Raw genomic sequence first — 22,210 nt, 5'->3', positions numbered from 1 at the left:
GAAATATAATATATATTTAAAAAATAAATCTGCCTAACGATGATGTTACTGGTGTGGACCTGTTTCTGAACTGTGCCCACAGCCCTCCTATATGAGACACAGACCGAGTAGATTCTTTCGGGGGGTATTTTATAACATTAGTGAGGACCAATTATATGAAGTATAAGTTGAAAAGTGGTGAAGTGGGTGCTTTACGGCTTTGTTCATGCTTCATCGCACGGCTGCGTCACTCGAGAGACGAGAACCGTTTTTCCAATTGGTTTCAATCAGTTGTTTTCATTGAGCGACACACAGTCGTACGACAGAGTACAGACCATGAGGCTTTGGGAGGACGGAGGGTGAGAGGTGACGCCCAGTACACTGTCAAATCCTGAGCGTTCATTTAACCCATTTTGGGCGGGGACCCCTTTTGGTGTTAGCATTATGTTATACTTTAGCTATTGAAAAATAGCAGATCTACAAGCTCATAGCGCGCCACCGAGTGGCGCGCTACGAGCTTGTAGGTCTGCTATTTTTGAAAAATCGAAGAACCACTGACATAGAAACATAGCTTTTTCCGAAAACTGTCAGGATGCAGAAGACATTTTTAGAATCTGATCTCAGGTCAGAATGGGTTAACTCTCTCTGCAGCTGTTTATATAAAGCATGGGTGCCCAAAAGGTAGATCGTGATCTACCAGTAGATCACAAAGGTTGTGCAGGTAGACCATTTAACAAATAAATATATACATTTAAACAAAAAAGCCACTTGAATTAAGACTTGATTGACATCAAAAAGGGGCCTGTCAGCTCAAAACCAGCAATGCAATTCTTTGTTTTCAAGAATGTTGCGCACAAAATGTCAGTAGCAATGCAACGTTATACCGTATATACCCAAAAAAAAGAAGGATTCCCTTTCCCCCTCTTTCCAAGTGCCTTTGTCTTACATGTAACGCCAGCGCTGCTGTTCCAATTAAAGCCCCCTCAGGTACTTTTTTAAACTATAGTTTCAGCAATCAAGGACCTTTTCTGGGGGGTAGATCTTATTGTTGAACTGGTCGTGTTGAAAGTATAGCTCTCTCAAGTCAAAAACATGTGCAGGGCACTGCATGGGCACCCCTGATATAAAGCATTGCTTCAGTTTGCCTTGTTTCCAATAATTGACAAAAAGGTTTATGTTAGGTTTAGGATGAAGTGCATGGATTTTTTTTAGATTTAGAAGGTCTTGATCTATGTGTGTACTTTACTCAGTACAGTACAGTATAGTATAGTCTACCTAACATACCGTAATTTCCAGAGCTCTTCATAGCTGTGAGGCCAACATATATACAGTACAACAGTGACGCTTTCTTCAATCCTTAAAGAAAGACTCAATCCTAAACTTTGTGACAGTTCACTCTCTCAAGCTAGAGACAGAAGTATAGTGAACTCTCATTAACCCATTCTGACCTGAGATCAGATTCATACGAGGTTTCCACTAGGACACACACTGGTCTGATTAATCCATTCTGACCTGAGATCAGATTCTAGAAAAATGTCAGTTGTTCAATTTTTCAAAAATAGCAGACCTACAAGCTCGTATCGCGCCACTCGGTGGCGCGATACGAGCTTGTAGATCTGCTATTTTTCAATAGCTAAAGCATAACATGATGCTAACACCAAAATGGGTGCCAGGTCAGAATGGGTTAAACCAGTCTTTGACTGACAATATAGTTCCATACTGACTTGTAGTTCGCATTGGCATCTGATCCATGCAGTTTCGCTGTGGATATATAGACCTCTCTGCGGTGCGTGAAATAGTGTTTGAGAATGCCATTAGCGACGATGATTGTTCTCTAAATGATTTAGATTCATCACATGACAAGCAAACGGTATAGCCGATCATCGCGCGGCTTGAATGTAGTCCCCCAAAACATGCCCCTTAATCGAAAAGGCAGGATATCCACTGGTATAGCAATTAAATGGAATCTCCACTGAAATGACAATTATCTGACTATTAAAAGTTTTTTCAAATTTGAAAATTGATATTCTATTGTGACGAACCCCAAACCAGTGGTGGGGAACATTTTTGAAAAAGGCACTTAACTGTCAAGCTTTAGAAACTAATGAAACCCAAAATGGAAGAAAGGAACACTAGACTAATGTAAATGCAAAAAAGAATGTATAATAAAAGATATAATGAAGTGCCTCTTATTTAAATAGAAAATATTCTGGGGTGAATCTTTGCTCCTGAAATGCATTTTTAATGAGTTTCCTTTTTTTTTAAATATATTTTTGCTGCTTCACTGGTGACTCTTATTTTATAGGAGGGGAGGGGGTATGTGTGTGTGTGTGTGTGTGTGTGTGGGGGGGGGGGTGTATCTAAAAAAAACAACATTAACCCATTTTGGGCAGGAACCCATTCTGGTGTTAGCATTATGTCGTGCTTTAGCTATTTAAAAATAGCAGACCTACAAGCTCATAGCGCGCCACAGAGTGGCGCGCTACGAGCTTGTAGGTCTGCTATTTTTGAAAACTGTCAGGATTTAAGACATTTTTAGAATCTGATCTCAGGTCAAAATGCGTTAAAAGAACCACCATTCTTCTGTGCGTTAGAATCTGATCTCAGGTCAGAATGGGTTAAAACGTTCTCACAGAATGCCACAACACACGGCGCAGAGGATGGATATTGGTTTTATTCCAGAGGCGCTGATCAGGAAGACTGGCTCGCAACACAAAGTGTTTCCTTCGCTTTATTCAAATGAGGCTCGCATTTGCATTGTGATGCGCCGCTCTTATCCCGTTCTGAACGGGAACCCCTTTTGGTGCTATAGCATCATGTTATGCTTTAGCTATTGAAAAATAGCAGATCTACAAGCTCGTAGCGCGCCACCGAGTGGCGCGCTACGAGCTTGTAGATCCGCTATTTTTTGAAAAATCAAAAGAACGACTGACATATATAGAAACATAGCTTTTTCAGAAAACTGTCAGGATGTAGAAGAACATTTTTATAGAATCTGATCTCAGGTCAGAATGGAAAACTGTCAGGATGTAGAAGAACATTTTTTAGAATCTGATCTCAGGTCAGAATGGAAACTGTCAGGATGTAGAAGAACATTTTTATAGAATCTGATCTCAGGTCAGAATGGAAAACTGTCAGGATGTAGAAGAACATTTTTATAGAATCTGATCTCAGGTCAGAATGGAAAACTGTCAGGATGTAGAAGAACATTTTAAGAATCTGATCTCAGGTCAGAATGGAAAACTGTCAGGATGTAGAAGAACATTTTATAGAATCTGATCTCAGGTCAGAATGGAAAACTGTCAGGATGTAGAAGACATTTTTATAGAATCTGATCTCAGGTCAGAATGGAAACTGTCAGGATGTAGAAGAACATTTTTAGAATCTGATCTCGGGTCAGAATGGAAACTGTCAGGATGTTAGAAGAACATTTTATAGAATCTGATCTCAGGTCAGAATGGGTTATTTTATAGAGAACGAAGACGAAGAAGAAGAGGAGGGGAAAAAAATGAGATTTTCAGATCAAATTGACCCTAGGCAATGGAGCATTACGGAGCTGGCAGGCTGAGTCTGAAAGGCTCTTGTTCCATCAGAGCGCCGGGGTGGGGGTGGGGGGGGGGGGGGAGGGGGGGGGGGAGTGGCGGTGGCACGGAGAAATGGAGTGTCAGTCCCCCCTGTGTGAAACTCCCAGGGTGCAGGATCTGATTGGTCCAATGGTCCACTGGAGAGTAGCTTCATCTAGTTGTTCTTGTTCTTAGTAGTAGTACAGTGACCCCCACTTTCACAGTCTTATACATTCACATGGCAGGTCTTATACATTCACATGGCAGCCTGGTCTTATACATTCACATGGCAGGTCTTATACATTCACATGGCAGGTCTTATACATTCACATGGCAGGTCTTATACATTCACATGGCAGGTCTTATACATTCTGCAACACTGGTATGAAACTCAGCTCCACTGGTTTATTAGATTCTTCAGGAATGATGATTCCTGAAGAAGATCCTATAAGCGATCGGAACGTCGAATCTAATAAACCAGTGGAGCTGAGTTTCATACCAGTGTTGCAGACTCTATTTTTCATCTTGTACTGCCTTTTTGTCTAGCACCTGGGCTAGAGTGGAGGTGCATGCTCTATTTCCTTGTTGTAGGTCTTATACATTCACATGGTGGCAGCCAGCCTGGTCTTATACATTCACATGGTGGCAGCCTGGTCTTATACGTTCACAACAGTAACATGATATGATATGATATAGTACTTTATTGTCAGTTCACACTGAAATTTGTCTTGCGACCCAGCAGCCAAGTATGCAGAACACATTTGACATAACACAAAGAACAAGACAATTTGCATACATAAAGACATGAAAGATAAGATCAATATCCACCGACTCCTGAGTAAGCCTCAAGGTCGACCGGTGGACAAAGGACCTCTTTAGTCTGACCTTATTGTATGCTGGTACACCATATCTCCTTCCTGAAGGTAGCAACCTATATTCTCCATACAACACATGCTTAGTATTAGAGGTGATATTCCTTGCTAACCTTAGGATGCTGTTATCATATGTGGATGTATAAAGTTTCTGAAGTTGTTGTCCAACAATCTTTGAACAAAAATGTTCAGTTGTTGCAGCATTGTGACTTTAGGGCTGCAGACAGACATCCATACCGGGTGGTACTACAGTACTGAAGAACACTCATAATAACAGGGAAAAACAAAAGAAGAATCCGTCTACTAGCGCCGAAGGATCTTAGACGGCGAAGGAAGTAGATTCTTTGCCAGATCAAAAAGGCAGGTGTACTGTTTTTACAGTACACTATTGTCAGTAGAAGGTTTTGTTACGTGTGGTTGTTACATGCCGTTGAGATTGTTTAAATGCTGTTACAGCTATTTGTTCACGCTATTAGCCAGTCGAATGCTTTTTTTTCCGTTGTTACATGGGTGTTATCATTAAGGGATCCTGCCCTGTTCTCAAGGTTCAAAGTTCAGACTGTTAAATGATTATGCTAGTGAGAAAGTCCTGATTCGCTATAGACTTAATACGCTTTAAAGTCAATCGATACACTCGTAATGCACAATATTTGTTACATTTATTGTAGACACAATATTTTCCATATCAGATTCAAGGGCATTGGTTTAACAACCTACTGCATGCACTACTCCTACTCCTACTGTTTGTCACATACATTTCTGTATGCAAGATTTGTTATTTGTTCTTTGTCCCTTTATAACACTTGTTATATGTTTATATTAATTATGCATAACAACACGGCTTATGAAGTATAATAACTTATAATGATATAATGTGTAAGTGCTGGTCAAATTAAAAGCATTATAAAAATCAGTGGAACAGCACACTATAACTACCAGGTAACACTTTACTTAAAGGTTGGGTCTGTAATGCATTACAGTCACATTTATAACTATAACATAAATAATATGATGCATTAAAATGCACTTATAATGAGTCAGAATACTCATTATAAATGTTTATAATTATGCATAGCAAGTTAGCAACTTATAACACACACACACACACACACACACTTTATAACTAACTAAGTAAAGGTAGTTTTATAATGCATTTATAGACCCGACCTTTGAGTGAAGTGTTACCCAAATCTCTTCTCCAGAAAATAAGAGATTTCCTGCAAATGTTCGCCTATTATATGACACGCTATAATAGTCCCTGTGTGTGGTTCATAACTTCATATCTAAGATGTACAGTTGCATATCTGTATATTCCACCTGCTCCTCTACAATGACACGTGTGTATTTCTGTTCTGCTTTCTCCAGGAGAACGTCCATTCCAGTGCAACCAGTGTGGCGCGTCGTTCACGCAGAAGGGAAACCTGCTACGTCACATCAAGCTGCACTCGGGGGAGAAGCCCTTCAAATGTCACCTCTGCAGCTACGCCTGCCGCCGGAGGGACGCGCTCACCGGTCACTTACGCACCCACTCTGGTGAGTACGCTGCAGTGTTGTTTTCGTCGACTAAAACTAAAGACGAAACATTTTCGTCGACTACCTTATCCACTGAAGAAAACTAAATGGAAACTATCCTATGGTGACTAAAACTAAGACTAAATATACTGACAACTTCGTCAACAAATAAAAACTAGACTAAAATGTTAGGAAGGGACTATAGTGGACAACAGATCCAGTATAAGTCATTTTACACTTGGTTGCATGCTGAAAATAGCAGATCTACAATCTCACAACGCGTCGCGCTGCTCCGCGTTGTGAGATTGTAGATCGGCTATGTTCAGCAAGTGTAAAATAAGTCATAGGATCTAAGCGTGTAAAACAACTGGCCCATGTTTACGTTCTGTTCTGTCAGGAGGAGAAACCATGGGGAAGTGGATAGGTTTCACTTTTTGCCAGGTGCTTGAAAAGGCATCCTGGCGTACATTCACTCCTACCTCTAGTAGCGACCGTATAGTGGACACGTTTTTCATGATGATGATGGCTGCCTCGTCTCTAGGCTGCCTCTAAACCTTTTATTTTTTTTATTCTTTATTTATCCAGAGTAGTATCTGAGCACAAGTGCTCATTTTCAGCAACGCCCTGCACATAGAGACACACGGACAGACACATTAAAACCTGCAGGGAGCTGACCAGTACAACCTCAGTCTGATACTGTTGTACTGACCAGTACAACCTCAGTCTGATACTGTTGTACTGACCAGTACAACCTCAGTCTGATACTGTTGTACTGACCGGTACAACCACAGTCTGATACTGTTGTACTGACCAGTACAACCTCAGTCTGATACTGTTGTACTGACCGGTACAACCTCAGTCTGATACTGTTGTACTGACCAGTACAACCTCAGTCTGATACTGTTGTACTGACCAGTACAACCTCAGTCTGATACTGTTGTACTGACCGGTACAACCTCAGTCTGATACTGTTGTACTGACCGGTACAACCACAGTCTGATACTGTTGTACTGACCAGTACAACCACAGTCTGATACTGTTGTACTGACCGGTACAACCTCAGTCTGATACTGTTGTACTGACCGGTACAACCACAGTCTGATACTGTTGTACTGACCAGTACAACCACAGTCTGATACTGTTGTACTGACCAGTACAACCTCAGTCTGATACTGTTGTACTGACCAGTATACAACCTCAGTCTGATACTGTTGTACTGACCAGTATACAACCTCAGTCTGATACTGTTGTACTGACCGGTACAACCTCAGTCTGATACTGTTGTACTGACCAGTACAACCTCAATCTGATACTGTTGTACTGACCAGTACAACCTCAGTCTGATACTGTTGTACTGACCGGTACAACCTCAGTCTGATACTGTTGTACTGACCAGTACAACCTCAATCTGATACTGTTGTACTGACCAGTACAACCTCAATCTGATACTGTTGTACTGACCAGTACAACCTCAGTCTGATACTGTTGTATCCAGCTCCACTGGAGCAGTTGTGGGGGTTCAGTGCCTTGCTCAAGGGCACTTCAGCGGTGTTGGGGTGAGTGATGACCAATCACTTCCCCGACCCAGATTTTTCCTGCCTGTCTCCTCTAAACCTTAGGCCTCCGCTGCCCAATGGAAGACTTACGCATAAAACCCATAGTTTGAATGAACGGCCGTCGGCCGGCATAAAACCCATACTCTGAACAAGCCGTGAGCTGATAGGCTGAGGCACACAAACTGATTACGCTGTGTAGATGTTCATATAAACGACAGCTTTCTGCCACCTGGCAGTTATGCCTCGTCATTCTTGTTTTCACTCTGCATTTGCACAGAACAATGTTTTGCAGAAGTGTTTCGTTGTTGATGCAATCATTGGGTTTATATACTAGTTTTTGGTCCTTTCAAAACATTACACTTATTATTATTATTATTATTATTATTATGATTAGTACTACACTGCCAAATCCTGTGTGTCACTTTATCTTACACAGGTCCATTATTTTTTACGCTCAAACAGTTGACTATATATACCATTCTACCTCATATCTCTGCTCACTGATGTGTGTGTAAAGCACTTTGATAATATTGATAATATTTAAGGCTTCATCCACACCTACATAAACGTAGCGTTTTCGTTTTCTTAAATCTCTCTGTCCATATGACCAATGGAAAGACCCATGCAAAACTCAGTTTACATTGTCCACACGGGAACACACAGGCGGAGTTTAAAAAAAATACACTGTGGCAGGAGTTTTCCAAAAGATGCGTTTATATGGACCAAAAACGCGTTTGCGTGTGGGCGACCCCCCCAAAACGCATATAAAAACCTACGTTTATCCGTTTACCCGGATACGTGTGGACAAGGCCTAAGTAAATGTGCCTTGCCCTGCCTTGCCTTACCTTGCCCTGCCTTGCCCTGCCTTGCCCTGCCTTGCCTTACCTTGCCCTGATGCATCGGAATTGTTTTGCAGTTGGAAAGCCCCACAAGTGTGCCTACTGTGGGAGGAGTTACAAGCAGCGCAGCTCATTGGAGGAGCACAAGGAGCGTTGTCACAACTACCTCCAGTGCATGGGCCTGCAGAACAGCATCTACACAGGTACACACACACACACACACACACACACACACACACACACACACACACACACACACACACACACACACACACAATCTCACACTCTCACACACACACACTCTCACACACACACACACACACACACACACACACACACATGGGCCTGCAGAACAGCATCTACACAGGTGTTGTTTTTGGCTAAATCTGAAGTTGATTTAGTCGACTAAAATGTATTATATTGATGGCGTCGTAATGACTTTTTTTACACTTGCTGAAAATAGCCGATCTACAAGCTCACAACGCGTCACGCTGCGACGCGTTGTGAGCTTGTAGATCTGCTATTTTCAGCATGCAACCAAGTGTAAAATGACTTATACTGGCTCTCTTGTCCACTAGTCCCCCCCCCCCCCCCCCTCTAACATTTAGTCTAGTCTAGTTTTTATTTATTGACGAAATTGTCAGTATATTTAGTCTTAGTTTTAGTCATCATAGCCTAGTTTTAATTTAGTTTCTATTTAGTTTTTGTCAGTGAAAAAAAAGTAGTCAACGAACATTTTTTCGTCTTTGTTTTAGTCGACGAAAACAACACTGATGCCTCGGCTCACCTCCACACACACACACACACACACACACACACACACACACACACACACACACACACACTGATGACCTACTTTGCACTGAACGTACACAGGACTCACTGCACGCCTCAACAGCGTGCCATGCTGACAGTGTTACAATGATACAAACCCCCCCGACAAGTCAGAATTAATTCATGTCATTTCTTAAATTAAAATGTGGCTTTTCGGTTTTCTTTTTGTTTCATCTGATTGAACGCAGGATCACCTTTTTTTTTCGTAACCCACTAAAGCCCCTAATTTATATATAGTCCCACGAAAATATTGAAAACGGCGATGCGATGTGTTGCTCAACTTGTAGTAGATCTGGCCAAAATAGGGAATGCCAGGATGAATGTGGTTAATATAGGCTATACTATCTGCATGTACTGAAGTTATTATTATTATTGTTGTTTTCAAATTATAGTGATGCGTGCACTAACAGCGAAGATGAAATGAAATTACATGTATGTAAAAAAAAAAAAGATGACATTTACACAGACCAAGTAGCTTTGCATGCTCCTAGAATAGTCAGCTCTGTGCTTTGGAAAGAGAAAGAGGCACGTGTGTTACCATGCAAGTACACACAGGGAACCTCTTTCACACTCTTTCACCTTCTTGAAAGGTATCAAAATACTCTGACGCTGAAATCTACTTTTCTGTCTTGCTTTCCAGTAGTAAAGGAAGAAAGCAACCAGAGTGAACAGAGGGAAGACTTATGCCAGACGGGGCCTGACAGAGCCTTGGTGCTCGACAGACTAGCTAATAATGTAGCTAAGCGTAAAAGCACTATGCCACAGAAGTTTGTGGGTAAGGGCCTGAAGTCTGCTTCCTCTGCATATGCCAACGTTTTTTTTGTTTTTTTTTGCTGAAAATAAAAGTAACTGCATCCATGATAAATGTATACACAGCATAGGTCACACTATACGAAGATAATCTTGTACAGTTACTACAGTATGTTATGTTACTTCACTCACTGCCACTCTGCATGCGGTATAATAAAACTAAATTATATAATTTAACCGTTTTATACCTTAATTTGGTCTTTACAAATGTTAGCCTTGTGTATTTTAAAATGCTCATTCGTTTGATCAATTACCACTATTACCGATCGAAACCTAAATTCATTCTAAGATAAGCCTTTTTTTTTTTATCAAAGAAGACAGGCGGAAAATATGTAATTTTAACTATAATTTAGACAGAAACAGTAGAAAAAGGGCCAATAACTCAAAGCAACGTCACATGAGACTTATAGATTATTGAAAAGGAAGGGATGTCCGCACACTCGAAACGTTGGTCTAATAACGTTAGAACAACGTTTGGACCCTTACCCGTAAGGGTCGAAACGTTGTTGTTCTAATAACGTTTCCTGGGAGCAGAGAAACAGTGTGCGGACAACATCCCTTCCTTTTCATTATACGTATATTTTTTGACCAGCACCTGTAGAGTTTCTGGAGATGTGCGCGTGCTTCTTTTTGGATCCTATCACTTCTAGATTATTGACCTTCCATCAACCAACCCCTACGTCTCTGACCCTCCCAGGTGAGAAGCGTCTGTCCGACCTGTCCTTCGAGGGAGGAGACCACGTCATCAACCAGGCCATCAACAGCGCCATCAGCTACCTGGGGGCCGAGTCGCTGCGGCCCCTGGTGCAGACCTCCCCGGGGGGGGCCTCCTCCCAGGCGGGGGACGGGGGGCCCAACATGTTCTCCCTCCACAACAACAAGCCTCTGCTGCCCGACGGCGTGTCGGCCCAGGACAACGCGGCGGAGAACCTGCTGCTGCTGTCCAAGTCCAAGTCGGCCTGCAGTGAGAAGGACGGGTCCCCGAGGAGCCAGAGCGGCCAGGACTCCACCGACACCGAGAGCAACAACGAGGAGCGGCCGCTCGGAGGCGGGGGCGCCGCGTCCGGCCTCATCTACCTGACCAACCACCGGAACGGCCTGATGATGAAGGAGGAGCACCAGAGGCAGTACGACGCCATGCGGGCCGGCCTGGTGCAGGACGCCATGGAGCCCGGCGGCTTCAAGGTGGTGAGCGGGGACGGGGAGCAGGTGCGGGCGCACCGCTGCGAACACTGTCGGATTCTGTTCCTGGACCACGTCATGTACACCATCCACATGGGCTGCCACGGCTTCAGGGACCCCTTCGAGTGCAACCTCTGTGGCCACCGCAGTCAGGACCGCTACGAGTTCTCCTCTCACATGACCCGGGGAGAGCACCGCTACTGAGGCTATACCGCTAACGAGTTCTCCTCTCACATGACCCGGGGAGAGCACCGCTACTGAGGCTATACCGCTAACGAGTTCTCCTCTCACATGACCCGGGGAGAGCACCGCTACTGAGGATATACCGCTAACGAGTTCTCCTCTCACATGACCCGGGGAGAGCACCGCTACTGAGGCTCGCAGCGGCCGCTATAGAGCGCCGCAGTCCCCGCCCCCTTTCAGAAAAGCGAGTGGCCCAGGAAGTGGAAGCCCCATGCATTCTCCCATCGGCACTTTTAATATAATTTATTTAAAGACGGTTACGCCGCGGACAAAGCCAATTCAGATCGTGGCGAATCATGACAATGAACACAATATTTTGGGACGATCAAATCATTAGAAAGAAGAAAAGAAAGTCAGGAGACAACACTATTTGTTTTATTTTTCGTCTTATAAATTATTTGATCGGCCCAAAATATTGTGTTCATTGTCATGATTCGTCACGATCCGAATTGGCTTTGTCCGCGGCGTAACCGTCTTTAAATAAATTATATTAAAAGTGCCGATGGGAGAATGCATGGGGCTTCCACTTCCTGGGCCACTCACTTTTCTGAAAGGGGGCGGGACTGCGGTGCTCTATAGCAGACGACTACATCATCCCCGTTCAAATGAGCAAAATGTAAGATAATGAACGCACACTCGCAGTCCCACACAAACACACACCGTGACACCCACGCACACACACACGCACCCACCCATGCACGCACGCACGCACGCACGCACACAATATATTATATATAATAGAGAACTCATACATTGTCAAAGAAACTGTTGAAAGTGGTGATTTTTTAATACGGAATATGCATGGTTATGGAACACAGAGGAACGCATTTAATTAAGACAAGTACACAGACTAATTTATTTGTTAAGGGAGAGAACAAATTTACCTGTGTGTGTGTGTGTGTGTGTGTGTGTGTGTGTGTGTGTGTGTGTGTGTGTGTGTGTGTGTGTGTGTGTGTGTTTTTTAAAGAAAATAATGATTGTTCGATGAAGACAAAACGTGTATAATTTCGCCATAGTTGTGTATGTAGGGTTTTCAATCATTTATTTATTTTTACTTGGTAAATGTATAAAGTTTATAAGAAATATGTCATCTTTCTGATATCCAGGCGGCAGCATTTCTTTTGAAATTAAATATTTTTCTTTCTTTATCCTAGATTTATAATATGGTTTAATATCCAAACAAAAGGATTCAAATTCCTTTCTCCAAAAAATGCACAGCCAAATTTGTAAGTTTTTATTTTAATTTAAAACTTTTTAATTATTATATTGTTTTCAACCTGCCACTTTGATATTATTTATACAACAAACACATGCTGTTGTTCTTCTTTTATATTTATTACTGTGTTTCTATGTTTGAATCTAAAAGAGTTTAAACTGCATCCGTTTTTTGTTCAACTGTATGACATGAATTTGGGGTTTAAAACATGATTGCTGCTGGATGCTATTTTTAAGAAATAGATAAGAAATGTTTATTTGTTTTAACCGGCTCTTTATTTTATACGGTATGTGATGGCTGAGAATTGTATGCAACACTCTGGGATAATCGAGTGTTGAGGGAAATGTTATGCTTGCAAAATATCAATAAATGATATTTTACATATACACAAAGAGTACTTATGCTTGTTTTCTCGTTATACTAGTGTTTAAAAAAACAACTGATTTATTTTTCTGGAATTCGTGACACAATAATGGAAATTTGGGAATTGTTTCACTGCTGTTGGATATAACTTGCAGTGAGCTATTTTTCATACACTTATATATAGGCACATCGTTATAGTATTAGTAGTACTAGTAGCTATAATTTAGTTTAGGATCTAGGAATGTGGTTAGGTTGTTTGTTGCTTGAAAGAGTGAATATACCAGACTCAATTCATTCATTCTTCCCAGTATGCATCTGTTCCTGACTGTATCTGGGCCATGCTCAGGAGAATGATTTCCATGGAAAGTATCTCATTTTTTATTGTGCTCCCATTTTTGGTCCTAAATAATATCAAGTGCAGGGAATATGTAAAATATAATTTCACACTTTTCAATTTCCAATTTCCGCAATTTCCGCAATTTCCAATTTCCGCAATTTCCAATTTCCGCAATTTCCAATTTCCGCAATTTCCAAATTCCGCAATTTCTAATTTCCGCAATTTCCAATTTCCGCAATTTCCATTTCCCGCAATTTCCAATTGCGGAAAACGTACGAGAAATAATGAAGGTGTCATTCAAGAAGCTGCTCACTCTTACCTGTCAAGGAAATGAATTGAATCGTAAAGTCCTGACAGTTCCTCCAACAGCAACCACTGTGGCTGTTTTATAATGCTGAATGAATAAATACTTAATTTGATGTATGCATTTATTGAATTTAGTCACTCCACTTTGCAAAATGGATATCCCATTTTCATATTGCACTAAACTCAGACGGCACACCTTGTTTCTTCATATTAATATAATATAGGAGATCCAAGCACATACAGTATAGATAGAATGCCAGTCCAATGCGTTAACATACTGTAAACATCGAGGAGGCAAATGTCAATGAAACGAAGGCCCATGATTAAGCGTCCGAGACCCTGTACAGTTGCTGTTGTCTGCCTGGTCCTGCATGGACCATGGGAGGGAAAGGGGGGACGACACCTGGTTCTCAGAGGAGCAAGGAGCAGCAGAGATCTGGGACAGAGTGGGTCGGGCAGTGGTGCATAAGACTGGGGGGCTCAGAGGGCCAGGGGGGGCTCAGAGGGCCAGGCCTGTCTGGAGAGAGAGAGAGAGAGAGAGAGAGAGACACCGAGGCCAGCTGAGGAGCTCATCAGTGCTGCGCAGCGACAACCGTGTCCAGATGGCTGCTGTGTGATTCGTAAAAGAAACGGGAAGCAGCTGTGGGGCTGGCCAGCGCCGAGTCCCCCCACGCTTCACTGGGACCTGACAGGGGAGGGGACGATATTTGCATGAGAGGGGATAATCTGGCCAACCGTCTCTGGCCCTGCCAGAATCCCAAATCTCACTTCCCCTTTCAGCCAGAGGACTGACATATACACTCACTAGTTTCGGAATCAAAGTTAACCCAGTCCAACAGAGAGCTGGAACGTTTGAAATATACCCTAATTTAAGTGATGGAAGACACATTCATAGGTTTTTCAATCATCCCGTACTGAATTAACGATGATGATTGTTGCTGATGACAATGCTGCAAAAAACCACTGGATGTATCTCTGTAGATATATTTGTTGCTTAATAGAGTATTCGCACAGAAATAAATTCACTGCTTATTTTATGAATTTCTCATTTCTCTTTGACGCTCTTGAAGAATTGCAACTTACATTACAAAGTCCCGGGTTTCTGTAAGAAATTGGTTTGGCAGTATAGTATAGCATATGCACTGCCTCACAACTTTAATCTGTCACTCTGGAAATGTTCCATAACCTCAATAAGGCATTATATATATTCTCTGTTCCCGTTGTCTATATACTTTTTCAGCCATATTTATATTTATTTATATTTGTATACTTTTCTAGTCCTGTTCATGTTTACATTTATATATTCCACTCATTTAGTATAGCCATTTTAGTGGTGTATATAAGGGGAAAATGGTTTGCTGAGGGTTACACCCTGAGGAAGGCTCATTGTATCCCTGTCACCATGCACAGTTTTTAATTCATTAAATAACTAACCAATAAAGGCTTTTTAACTTTTCCCCCTGTTCCTTTCTCATACCTTTTGGTCCTTGTTGTGTGTAATGAGCAGCACTGTCTGTAGCAGCAGCATTGTGTGCACTATAGATTGGATCATTGATATCATATGTGATGGGTGGAGACACAGCATTGGCACTCAATTGGTGGGAGTTGCAATGCTTTGTGGGTGGCCTCCTGTGGCTATAAGTCAGGTGTCTCATGTTCACCTGATGATGGCTGGTTTCAACTTGGAGGTATGGGGTGAGCTGGGAGAGATATTTTATTAACTGCATTTCAAACATTTTGAGTGACATTTCGTATTTTGCTCGCTGTTAAAGTTATTCCTCTGCACATATTTCAATAAATATTTAAATAAATGACTTATACTGGATCTATCTTGTCCACTATAGTCCCTTCCTAACATTTTAGTCTAGTTTTTTATTTGTTGACAAAATTGTCAGTATATTTAGGCTTAGTTTTAGTCGACTAAATCAACACTGCCTGGGCTGTACCCTGTATCTGGGCCATGCTCAGGAGAATGATTTCCATGAAAAGTATCTCATATTTATTGGAAATTTGTATTGTAGTATTTGGTGCACTGAAAGAGAATATATATTTTTAAACATACTGTATGAGCCTTTGTTTGGACGTGAATCCTTTTATTGTGTGCGTCATTACAGTTTTTATCTCCCAGTCATAGCCTGTCACTGATCAATTCATTGGGGATTGCTATCAGTCGCTATACAAGCACCTTCATTACACTTAATTGGGAATTCAGAGCACTGAGACCTTTTCTTTTAAGAAGCGTTAGCCCGTCCAACGTCTGGCTTTCGGAATGACATCATATGGCAGCCAAGTCTATGGACTTTTACTGTTTGTTTATAGATCACTTTATACATTAACATTACCAAGCGCCCCTCACTTCACACGAGTGTGATCTGTTCTGCACATGGCATGCCTGAATAGGACCGAGCATATTCATCAACACGAAATGTCTAAGAAGGTGACGTGTGTGTGTGTGTGTGTGTGTGTGTGTGTGTGTGTGTGTGTGTGTGTGTGTGTGTGTGTGTGTGTGTGTGTGTGTGTGTGTGTGTGTGTGTGTGTGTGTGTGTGTGTGTGTGTGCTCACAAATTATAATTATATTAGTTCCGGGTGATTATCCTGAAATTAACCTCAACCTGTAATAAGAAGCATATCTCCCTAGGGAGGTTCCACTCACTGTATACAGTATATGAACAGCATGCTACTCTGTATTGTGCATCAATGTTCTCTTCTGTCAGTTGAACGTGTTTGAAGGCTTGATCTTACAAGCATGTTCTCGGGACATATGCCCCTAGCTCACACGACACGTGACACTAATTTAACAATTTTACACACACGTATATATAAATGCTATGACATTTTATGGTACATTTGTCTTGATAAAGGTCACACGGCCAAAAATGTTGATGAAATAACAACAATGCAGAGATGAGCTGTGCGTTCATAAATCTTATACGTTTTTCTGTGGATTTCTTAGGAGGATTTCCAGCAACACACGCAAACAAGCATGAGAAAAAAAGGCCCTTTGGTTGTGTTGAATAATATATGAAACCAATTCATTCTATTTATTAAAATGTCAAGGAATTATACTCAAATGTACATTTAGAACCCACTTCTAATATGTAGTGGCATTCTCCCCATATGCCAGACTTGTAATTTGAAAATGTCAAGGTCACAAATGTAATTACAAACACGCACGCACGCCATAATTTGCAAAATCAAGCTTGTGATCACGGCTGCTAAACAATCATTGCTGCACTGTCACGAAAATTAAAGTACATGCTTAACCCATTCTGACCTGAGATCAGATTCATACGAGGTTTCCACTGGACACACACTGGTCTGATGAACCCATTCTGACCTGAGATCAGATTCTAAAAAATGTCAGTTCTTTGATTTTTCTAAAATAGCAGACCTACAAGCTCGTAGCGCGCCACTCGGTGGCGCGCTATGAGCTTGTAGATCTGCTATTTTTCAATAGCTAAAGCATAACATGATGCTAACACCAAAACGGGTTCCCGTTCAGAATGGGTTAAAGCATATGGCATGATTTTCATTCCATACTCCAAGGACCTAACCATCCTGTCGGTACCAGAGGAATTCTGAGCATCTGTCCCTGTGTCCCAGACAAGCTGTGCAGTCCTATATTGTTGCAAGAGGCTCCTGCCAGCCCCATGGGTGTGTGTGTGTGTGTGTGTGACTACTTTTCATTGCTGGCTAAATCAACAAAGTTTCTATACTGTGGCCAGCCACACAATCTGAAATATTTATTAGGGACTTCACAAAAAGATGAAAAATAAATGAAAGCCTTTTTTTTTTCATGGTCTTCCAGTTTTTCGAAGATTGTTTCATGAAAATTACATGACAACATAATTTCATGTGTGCACAATCTATAATTGTCTGCCTTCTTCAATGGCACGACTGTATATGACCATATGTACGTCCAGTCAGCTATAAAAAGGACACCAACAACACTTACAATCCCTGTTGACCACACATGGCTCTGGATAAATATAACACTTGGCAGCACAATGACACATTTTCTGCTGTGTGGAGAGACCATTAGTGAAAACAGCACAACTGGTATAGGAACAATCTTGTGAAACTTTATTAAATATCTGATTCTGCAAGGGACATCTTTAAACGACACATTTAAACGTGAACAAAAACGCAAACGGAAAGTAGTTTCCAGGAAAATAATTGAATTCAACTTTAGGTTATTGAAGAATTTGTTTAGGGAAAAAAAAGGTATCATGTGCTATGCCATGCAATTTCACCAAAAAAAGGAAATTGTCTTGTAATATATTGCACAATAAAACGGTATGGTTTTGAATGCTGATAAAATATATATTCATCGTCATGCCCACAATCTTAATCACCAGGCAACAGGAAGGGAGGAAGAGCAAAGTGTTGCCCAACTTCCTCAGCCAGTTGGCACATCCAGTTTCAGGAACATTTCAGGACCATTTCTGTAGAAATAAATGTTAGTGACACCAAGAAGATTGGCACACCCCAGAGAGATTGGTCACACACTGTGTAGATTATAATCAGCAGCACCTAGTGGAGACCATTTTACAGTACATTTTCCCCACATTGGTTTTGGCTTTGTGTCACGTTTCTGACAAAACATACATGTTTTTAGAGAGGTCTTAAGCAATCTCACATTTTATTAGAGATTAACAAAAAATTACAAATTATCTGGATAACTTAACAATGCAAAATTCTTTGTCAAAACCGATATTGGAGTGAAAATAGATTGACTCAAATTTATGACAATCAGAGCACAGTAAATGTTCTGATTAAACACCGTCATTATCCTGACGGGAATCTCTGTTCAGAGCCCAAAGGACAGCGGGATGGAAATCATGGTCTGGACTCTGGAGCGAGGACTGCAGCAGCTGACTGTGACAAGTGGAGGTGTTCTGTTTTAGGCCTTTATGTGCAACCAGGCACAATGTGGATAGGTAACCTGTTCACCAGTGTTGTTTTTTGGCAGCAAATTTTTAGTTTTAGTCATAGTCTCTTGAATATAGTTTTTTTGTTTAGTTTTAGTCACCTGGAATGTTTTAGTGTTTACTAAATCTAGTTGATTTAGTAGACTAAAATGTATTTTGGCGGGCCTTGAGGCCGTCGTAATGACTGTTTTTTTTTTTTCACTTGCTGAAAATAGCTGATCTACGAGCTTGTAGATCTGCTATTTTCAGCATGCAACCCAAGTGTAAAACGACTTACTGGATCTCTTGTCCACTAGTCCCTAACATTTTTTGTCTAGTTTTTATTTGTTGACAATTGTCAGTATATTAAGTCTTAGTTTTAGTCATCATAGCTTAGTTTTCCTCAGTGAAAAAAGGTAGTCGACGAACATTTTTCGTCTTCATTTTAGTCAACGAAAAATCAACACGGCCCAGTTCACCGTCCACATCCAAAAGTCTTGTTCCACTCCTCGTACACCTCCAGGTCTTTGGGCGAGACGCTGGGGCGTACGGTCTTCAGGGCCTCCTGGAAGTCACGGTGGAGGATCGGCCGCACCTGATCGGGGGTGATGGTGGCGATGTCCCTGAGCTCGATGCTCCGGATGGGCCCCAGCGCCGCCTCTCTGCACAGCTGGGTCATGTCGGCCCCCGAGAAACCCTCCGTGCCCGCCACCACGCCGTCCAGTTCCTCCTCCGCCAGCCGGTTCTTCTCGCGGACCATGAGGTTGGTCACGATCTGGCGTCGGGCGGCCGCGGCGGGCAGCGGGATGTACAGCCTCTTGGAGAGGCGGCGGCGGGCCGCCTCGTCGATGTCGTGCGGCCGGTTGGTGGCGCCCACCACCAGGACGCGGTCCTCCGCCGAGGTCGCCGCCCCGTCCAGCTGCACCAGGAACTCGGTCTTGATGCGCCGCGACGCGTCGTGCTCTCCGTCCGTCCGCTGGGACAGCAGGGAGTCGATCTCGTCGATGAAGATGACGGCGGGCTGGTGGCAGTGGGCGATGGCGAACAGCGCTCGCACCATCTTCTCCCCCTCGCCCACCCACTTGGACGTGAGCGACGAGGCGCTGATGCTGAAGAAGGTGGCGCCCGATTGACACGCGATGCACTTCCCGATGAGGGTCTTGCCCGTTCCGGGGGGCCCGAACAGGAGGATGCCTTTGGGCGGGCCGCGGAGGCCGGTGAAAATGTCGGGTCGTAACATCGGCCAGACCACAATTTCCTTTATGGTGGCCTTGGCGAACTCCAAACCGGCTATGTCGTCCCAGCCCACGGGAGGTCCGTGGTCCATGATCTCGCTCATGATGAGCTCGATTATCTTGGGCTCAAAGTTTTTCAGGCGCTCGTCGACCACCTGGGCCTCTCCTTGGGCAGAGGCGTCGCCGGTCCAGCCCGGTTCGTCCTCCTGTCGTGGCAGAGGTGACACAAATTTGGAGAAGGTCCCTCGGGGCCCGTTGGATCCCAGGGATTTCTTCATGGCCGCCGTGGCCGCCAAAGCCGGGGCCTGACCTCTCTGGGGTTGGTGGTGGTGGTGGTGGTTATTCTTTTTATGCTGATCGGCGATGAACTGCTCTCGGGCCGTTTTGAAACTGCCTCCAGCCCGCGGTTCGGGTCCCGCCTGAGCACTGTGCGCGCCCCTGCCACTGACCCTCGCTCCGTCTCTGTCCGAGCTGTAGAAGTTCTTCCGCTTAGCCGGGTTAGAGACGGGGAACGAGTTGGCCTGCTGCTGGTTGTAAGTGTTTCCCTGTGGAGGAGCCGGGGCCGTATGTCCACGTAAGGCATGCGTCTGTGGTTGTTGGGGGTATGTTGTGAATGAGCCGGCACTGCAAGAAATTCCCTCGGCGACTCTTGGGCTCTCTGCGGATCCACCCTGAGGCTTAGTAAAGACGCCACTGCCCTCTGCTTTAGGCAACGAGGGTCCTGTGGATTTGAATAATGGAGGCTCTGCCCTGACCGGGGCAGGGGGAGCAGACAGGGAGCTGCCTCTGCTCTCTTGTCCAACAGTTATGTTAACATCTGCCGGTGCCACTAGGGAGTCTCCTCCTCCTGCCCTCGTGCCCGTCGCCCGAATCATCTTTTGCACGCACGGCAGCCCCAGGACGCTCTCCGCGGTCAGGGAGGACTCCCATTTGTCACTGTGGTTCTTCTGACTGCGGGCCAGGTGCAGAGCGCCGTCCGCGTAGTTGTTGAGACCCGCGCGGGGATCGTCCGAGTCCAGAACTGCTGCGTAGCGTTCCGAGTAGGTCCTGAGCAGGCTGGCCGCGCCGGCCTGAGAGAGCTGGGAGTTTGCCCATGCATACTGAATGTCGAGGATGTGCAGTCGATAGGCGTCTGCCGTCTGTTCAGGTGTGCAGGTGCCAGATGAAATGTCAAAGGACCTCCTCTGCCACTCGTCCAGGTGTGCACCGCTCATACTTTGGCCTGCATGGAAGGATAGAGGGACAGGAGTCATTAACAATACATGAACCCACCAAGGCAGCCACAGCAGACGCCACAGAACCACAAAACACATTACCCACGCATTAAAAAGAAAAGTTTAATTCCCCAACATTAGCTCTGGGGCATGGCGGGGTGGGGGTAAGGTTTTTGCAATCAGTGTCGATTGATTGATCGAGCTGGATATCTTTTCTTTTTGGCAGATTCAGCTGGAATCTGCATGGCCTAAATGCTGAGCATATTAGTAAGCATTTAGTTTACTATTCAATGGGACTGCATGGGAGAGATAGCCTAATATGTACAATGTAAACACAGGCGGTAAACCTATAGCTGCACAGCCCGTTTGATTGATTGATTTATTGTATTCACAGTTTGTAGAATGGGGTACAGTTCAGCGAAAGTACAGGTCAATAGAAAATATATGCTACCTACGAGGATAACTAGAATCTAGAAAATAGCAAGACTTATTGTTGTTGTTTGCATCAGCATTCATTTCGGGGTCCTCCATTTTCAAATTCATCAGTCAGAACAAGACGTACACACCAGCAGTTACTACACAACGACAACACAAATATATATGAATAGAATAATAAACCCTATAAATGACAGTTGTAATTACGGTTAAACGGTCATAATATACCTGCCTGCCTGGTATGTCTCGTCTCTGCTGTCCTATGTGTGAAACAACTTCCCGCCAGCTGCTGCTGTGTGGACACTGTGGACCGGGAGACAGTACTGAGCCGCATTCGGATCCCATCTATACCACCTTGTACTGGTTCTTTAACTTCTGTTATTTCACTCACTTCAACTTCAACAGTATGTTGACGTTATTCTTGACTTCCATGTATGTAGTGTAACAAAGAGAGACGTTTACATAAGCGATATTTTTTACATACATGTATGGTATGCCAAACTAAGAAAGTAAAACTACTTTGGCACAAAAGTAATGGGACGGGACCTGGAATTTGGGAGCGCTCTATTTAAACTCCAGGTTCGCCCTGTGTGGGTGGTTTGGTTTTAGGAGCTACGGTAAGTTGCTTTATTGGCTGTAAGTAAAGAAGAAGCCATTATTCTACTTTTAGGCTTTTAGCTGAAATGAAACGTATGCAGGAGCAGGAAACACATCACACACATGTCAGGCTTGCTTCAGCACGATATAACACAGTAAACACACTTCTTCCGCACAGTAGTGTGTGTGTGTGTGTGTGTGTGTGCG

At 43.4% G+C, this 22,210-nt stretch overlaps 2 protein-coding genes across 6 annotated transcripts in view; one reads left to right on the top strand and one right to left on the bottom strand.

The window, feature by feature from the left end:
- ikzf1 (IKAROS family zinc finger 1 (Ikaros)) overlaps positions 1 to 11,554 on the top strand; it is a gene marked incomplete at its 5' end in the record, with an annotated part of 28,650 nt that extends 17,096 nt beyond the window's left edge. For 3 of the 5 annotated variants that reach the window (XM_080781873.1, XM_080781872.1, XM_080781869.1), the window contains 4 exons: positions 5,780 to 5,947; positions 8,399 to 8,524; positions 9,796 to 9,930; positions 10,663 to 11,554. In XM_080781873.1, coding sequence (XP_080637999.1) covers positions 5,780 to 5,947; positions 8,399 to 8,524; positions 9,796 to 9,930; positions 10,663 to 11,351 — 1,118 coding nt within the window. In that variant the 3' untranslated portion in view covers positions 11,352 to 11,554. The remainder of the gene's footprint in view (positions 1 to 5,779; positions 5,948 to 8,398; positions 8,525 to 9,795; positions 9,931 to 10,662) is intronic. The other 2 variants (XM_080781870.1, XM_080781871.1) reach the window with 2 other exon arrangements.
- A 6,118-nt stretch (positions 11,555 to 17,672) lies between these two features.
- Positions 17,673 to 21,656, bottom strand: fignl1 (fidgetin-like 1). The gene is made up of 2 exons (XM_080781697.1): positions 21,635 to 21,656; positions 17,673 to 20,979 (listed from the first exon to the last, which is right to left on the bottom strand). Exon 2 carries the CDS (start codon positions 20,969 to 20,971, stop codon positions 18,998 to 19,000), a length of 1,974 nt encoding a protein of 657 aa, XP_080637823.1. The 5' UTR covers positions 20,972 to 20,979; positions 21,635 to 21,656; the 3' UTR covers positions 17,673 to 18,997.
- Positions 21,657 to 22,210: the final 554 nt, after the last annotated feature.

The sequence above is a fragment of the Protomyctophum bolini genome (genome assembly GCF_963924005.1).
Source record: "Protomyctophum bolini genome assembly, chromosome: 14".
In the NCBI taxonomy this organism is placed as follows: domain Eukaryota; kingdom Metazoa; phylum Chordata; class Actinopteri; order Myctophiformes; family Myctophidae; genus Protomyctophum; species Protomyctophum bolini.
Note: the sequence above shows the minus strand (reverse complement) of the source record. Positions and strands in the feature narration are given on the sequence as shown.

Bases quoted from the DNA above. Each gene is read 5' to 3' on its own strand.
- fignl1 (XM_080781697.1), bottom strand. From the start codon at position 20,971: ATGAGCGGTGCACACCTGGACGAGTGGCAGAGGAGGTCCTTTGACATT.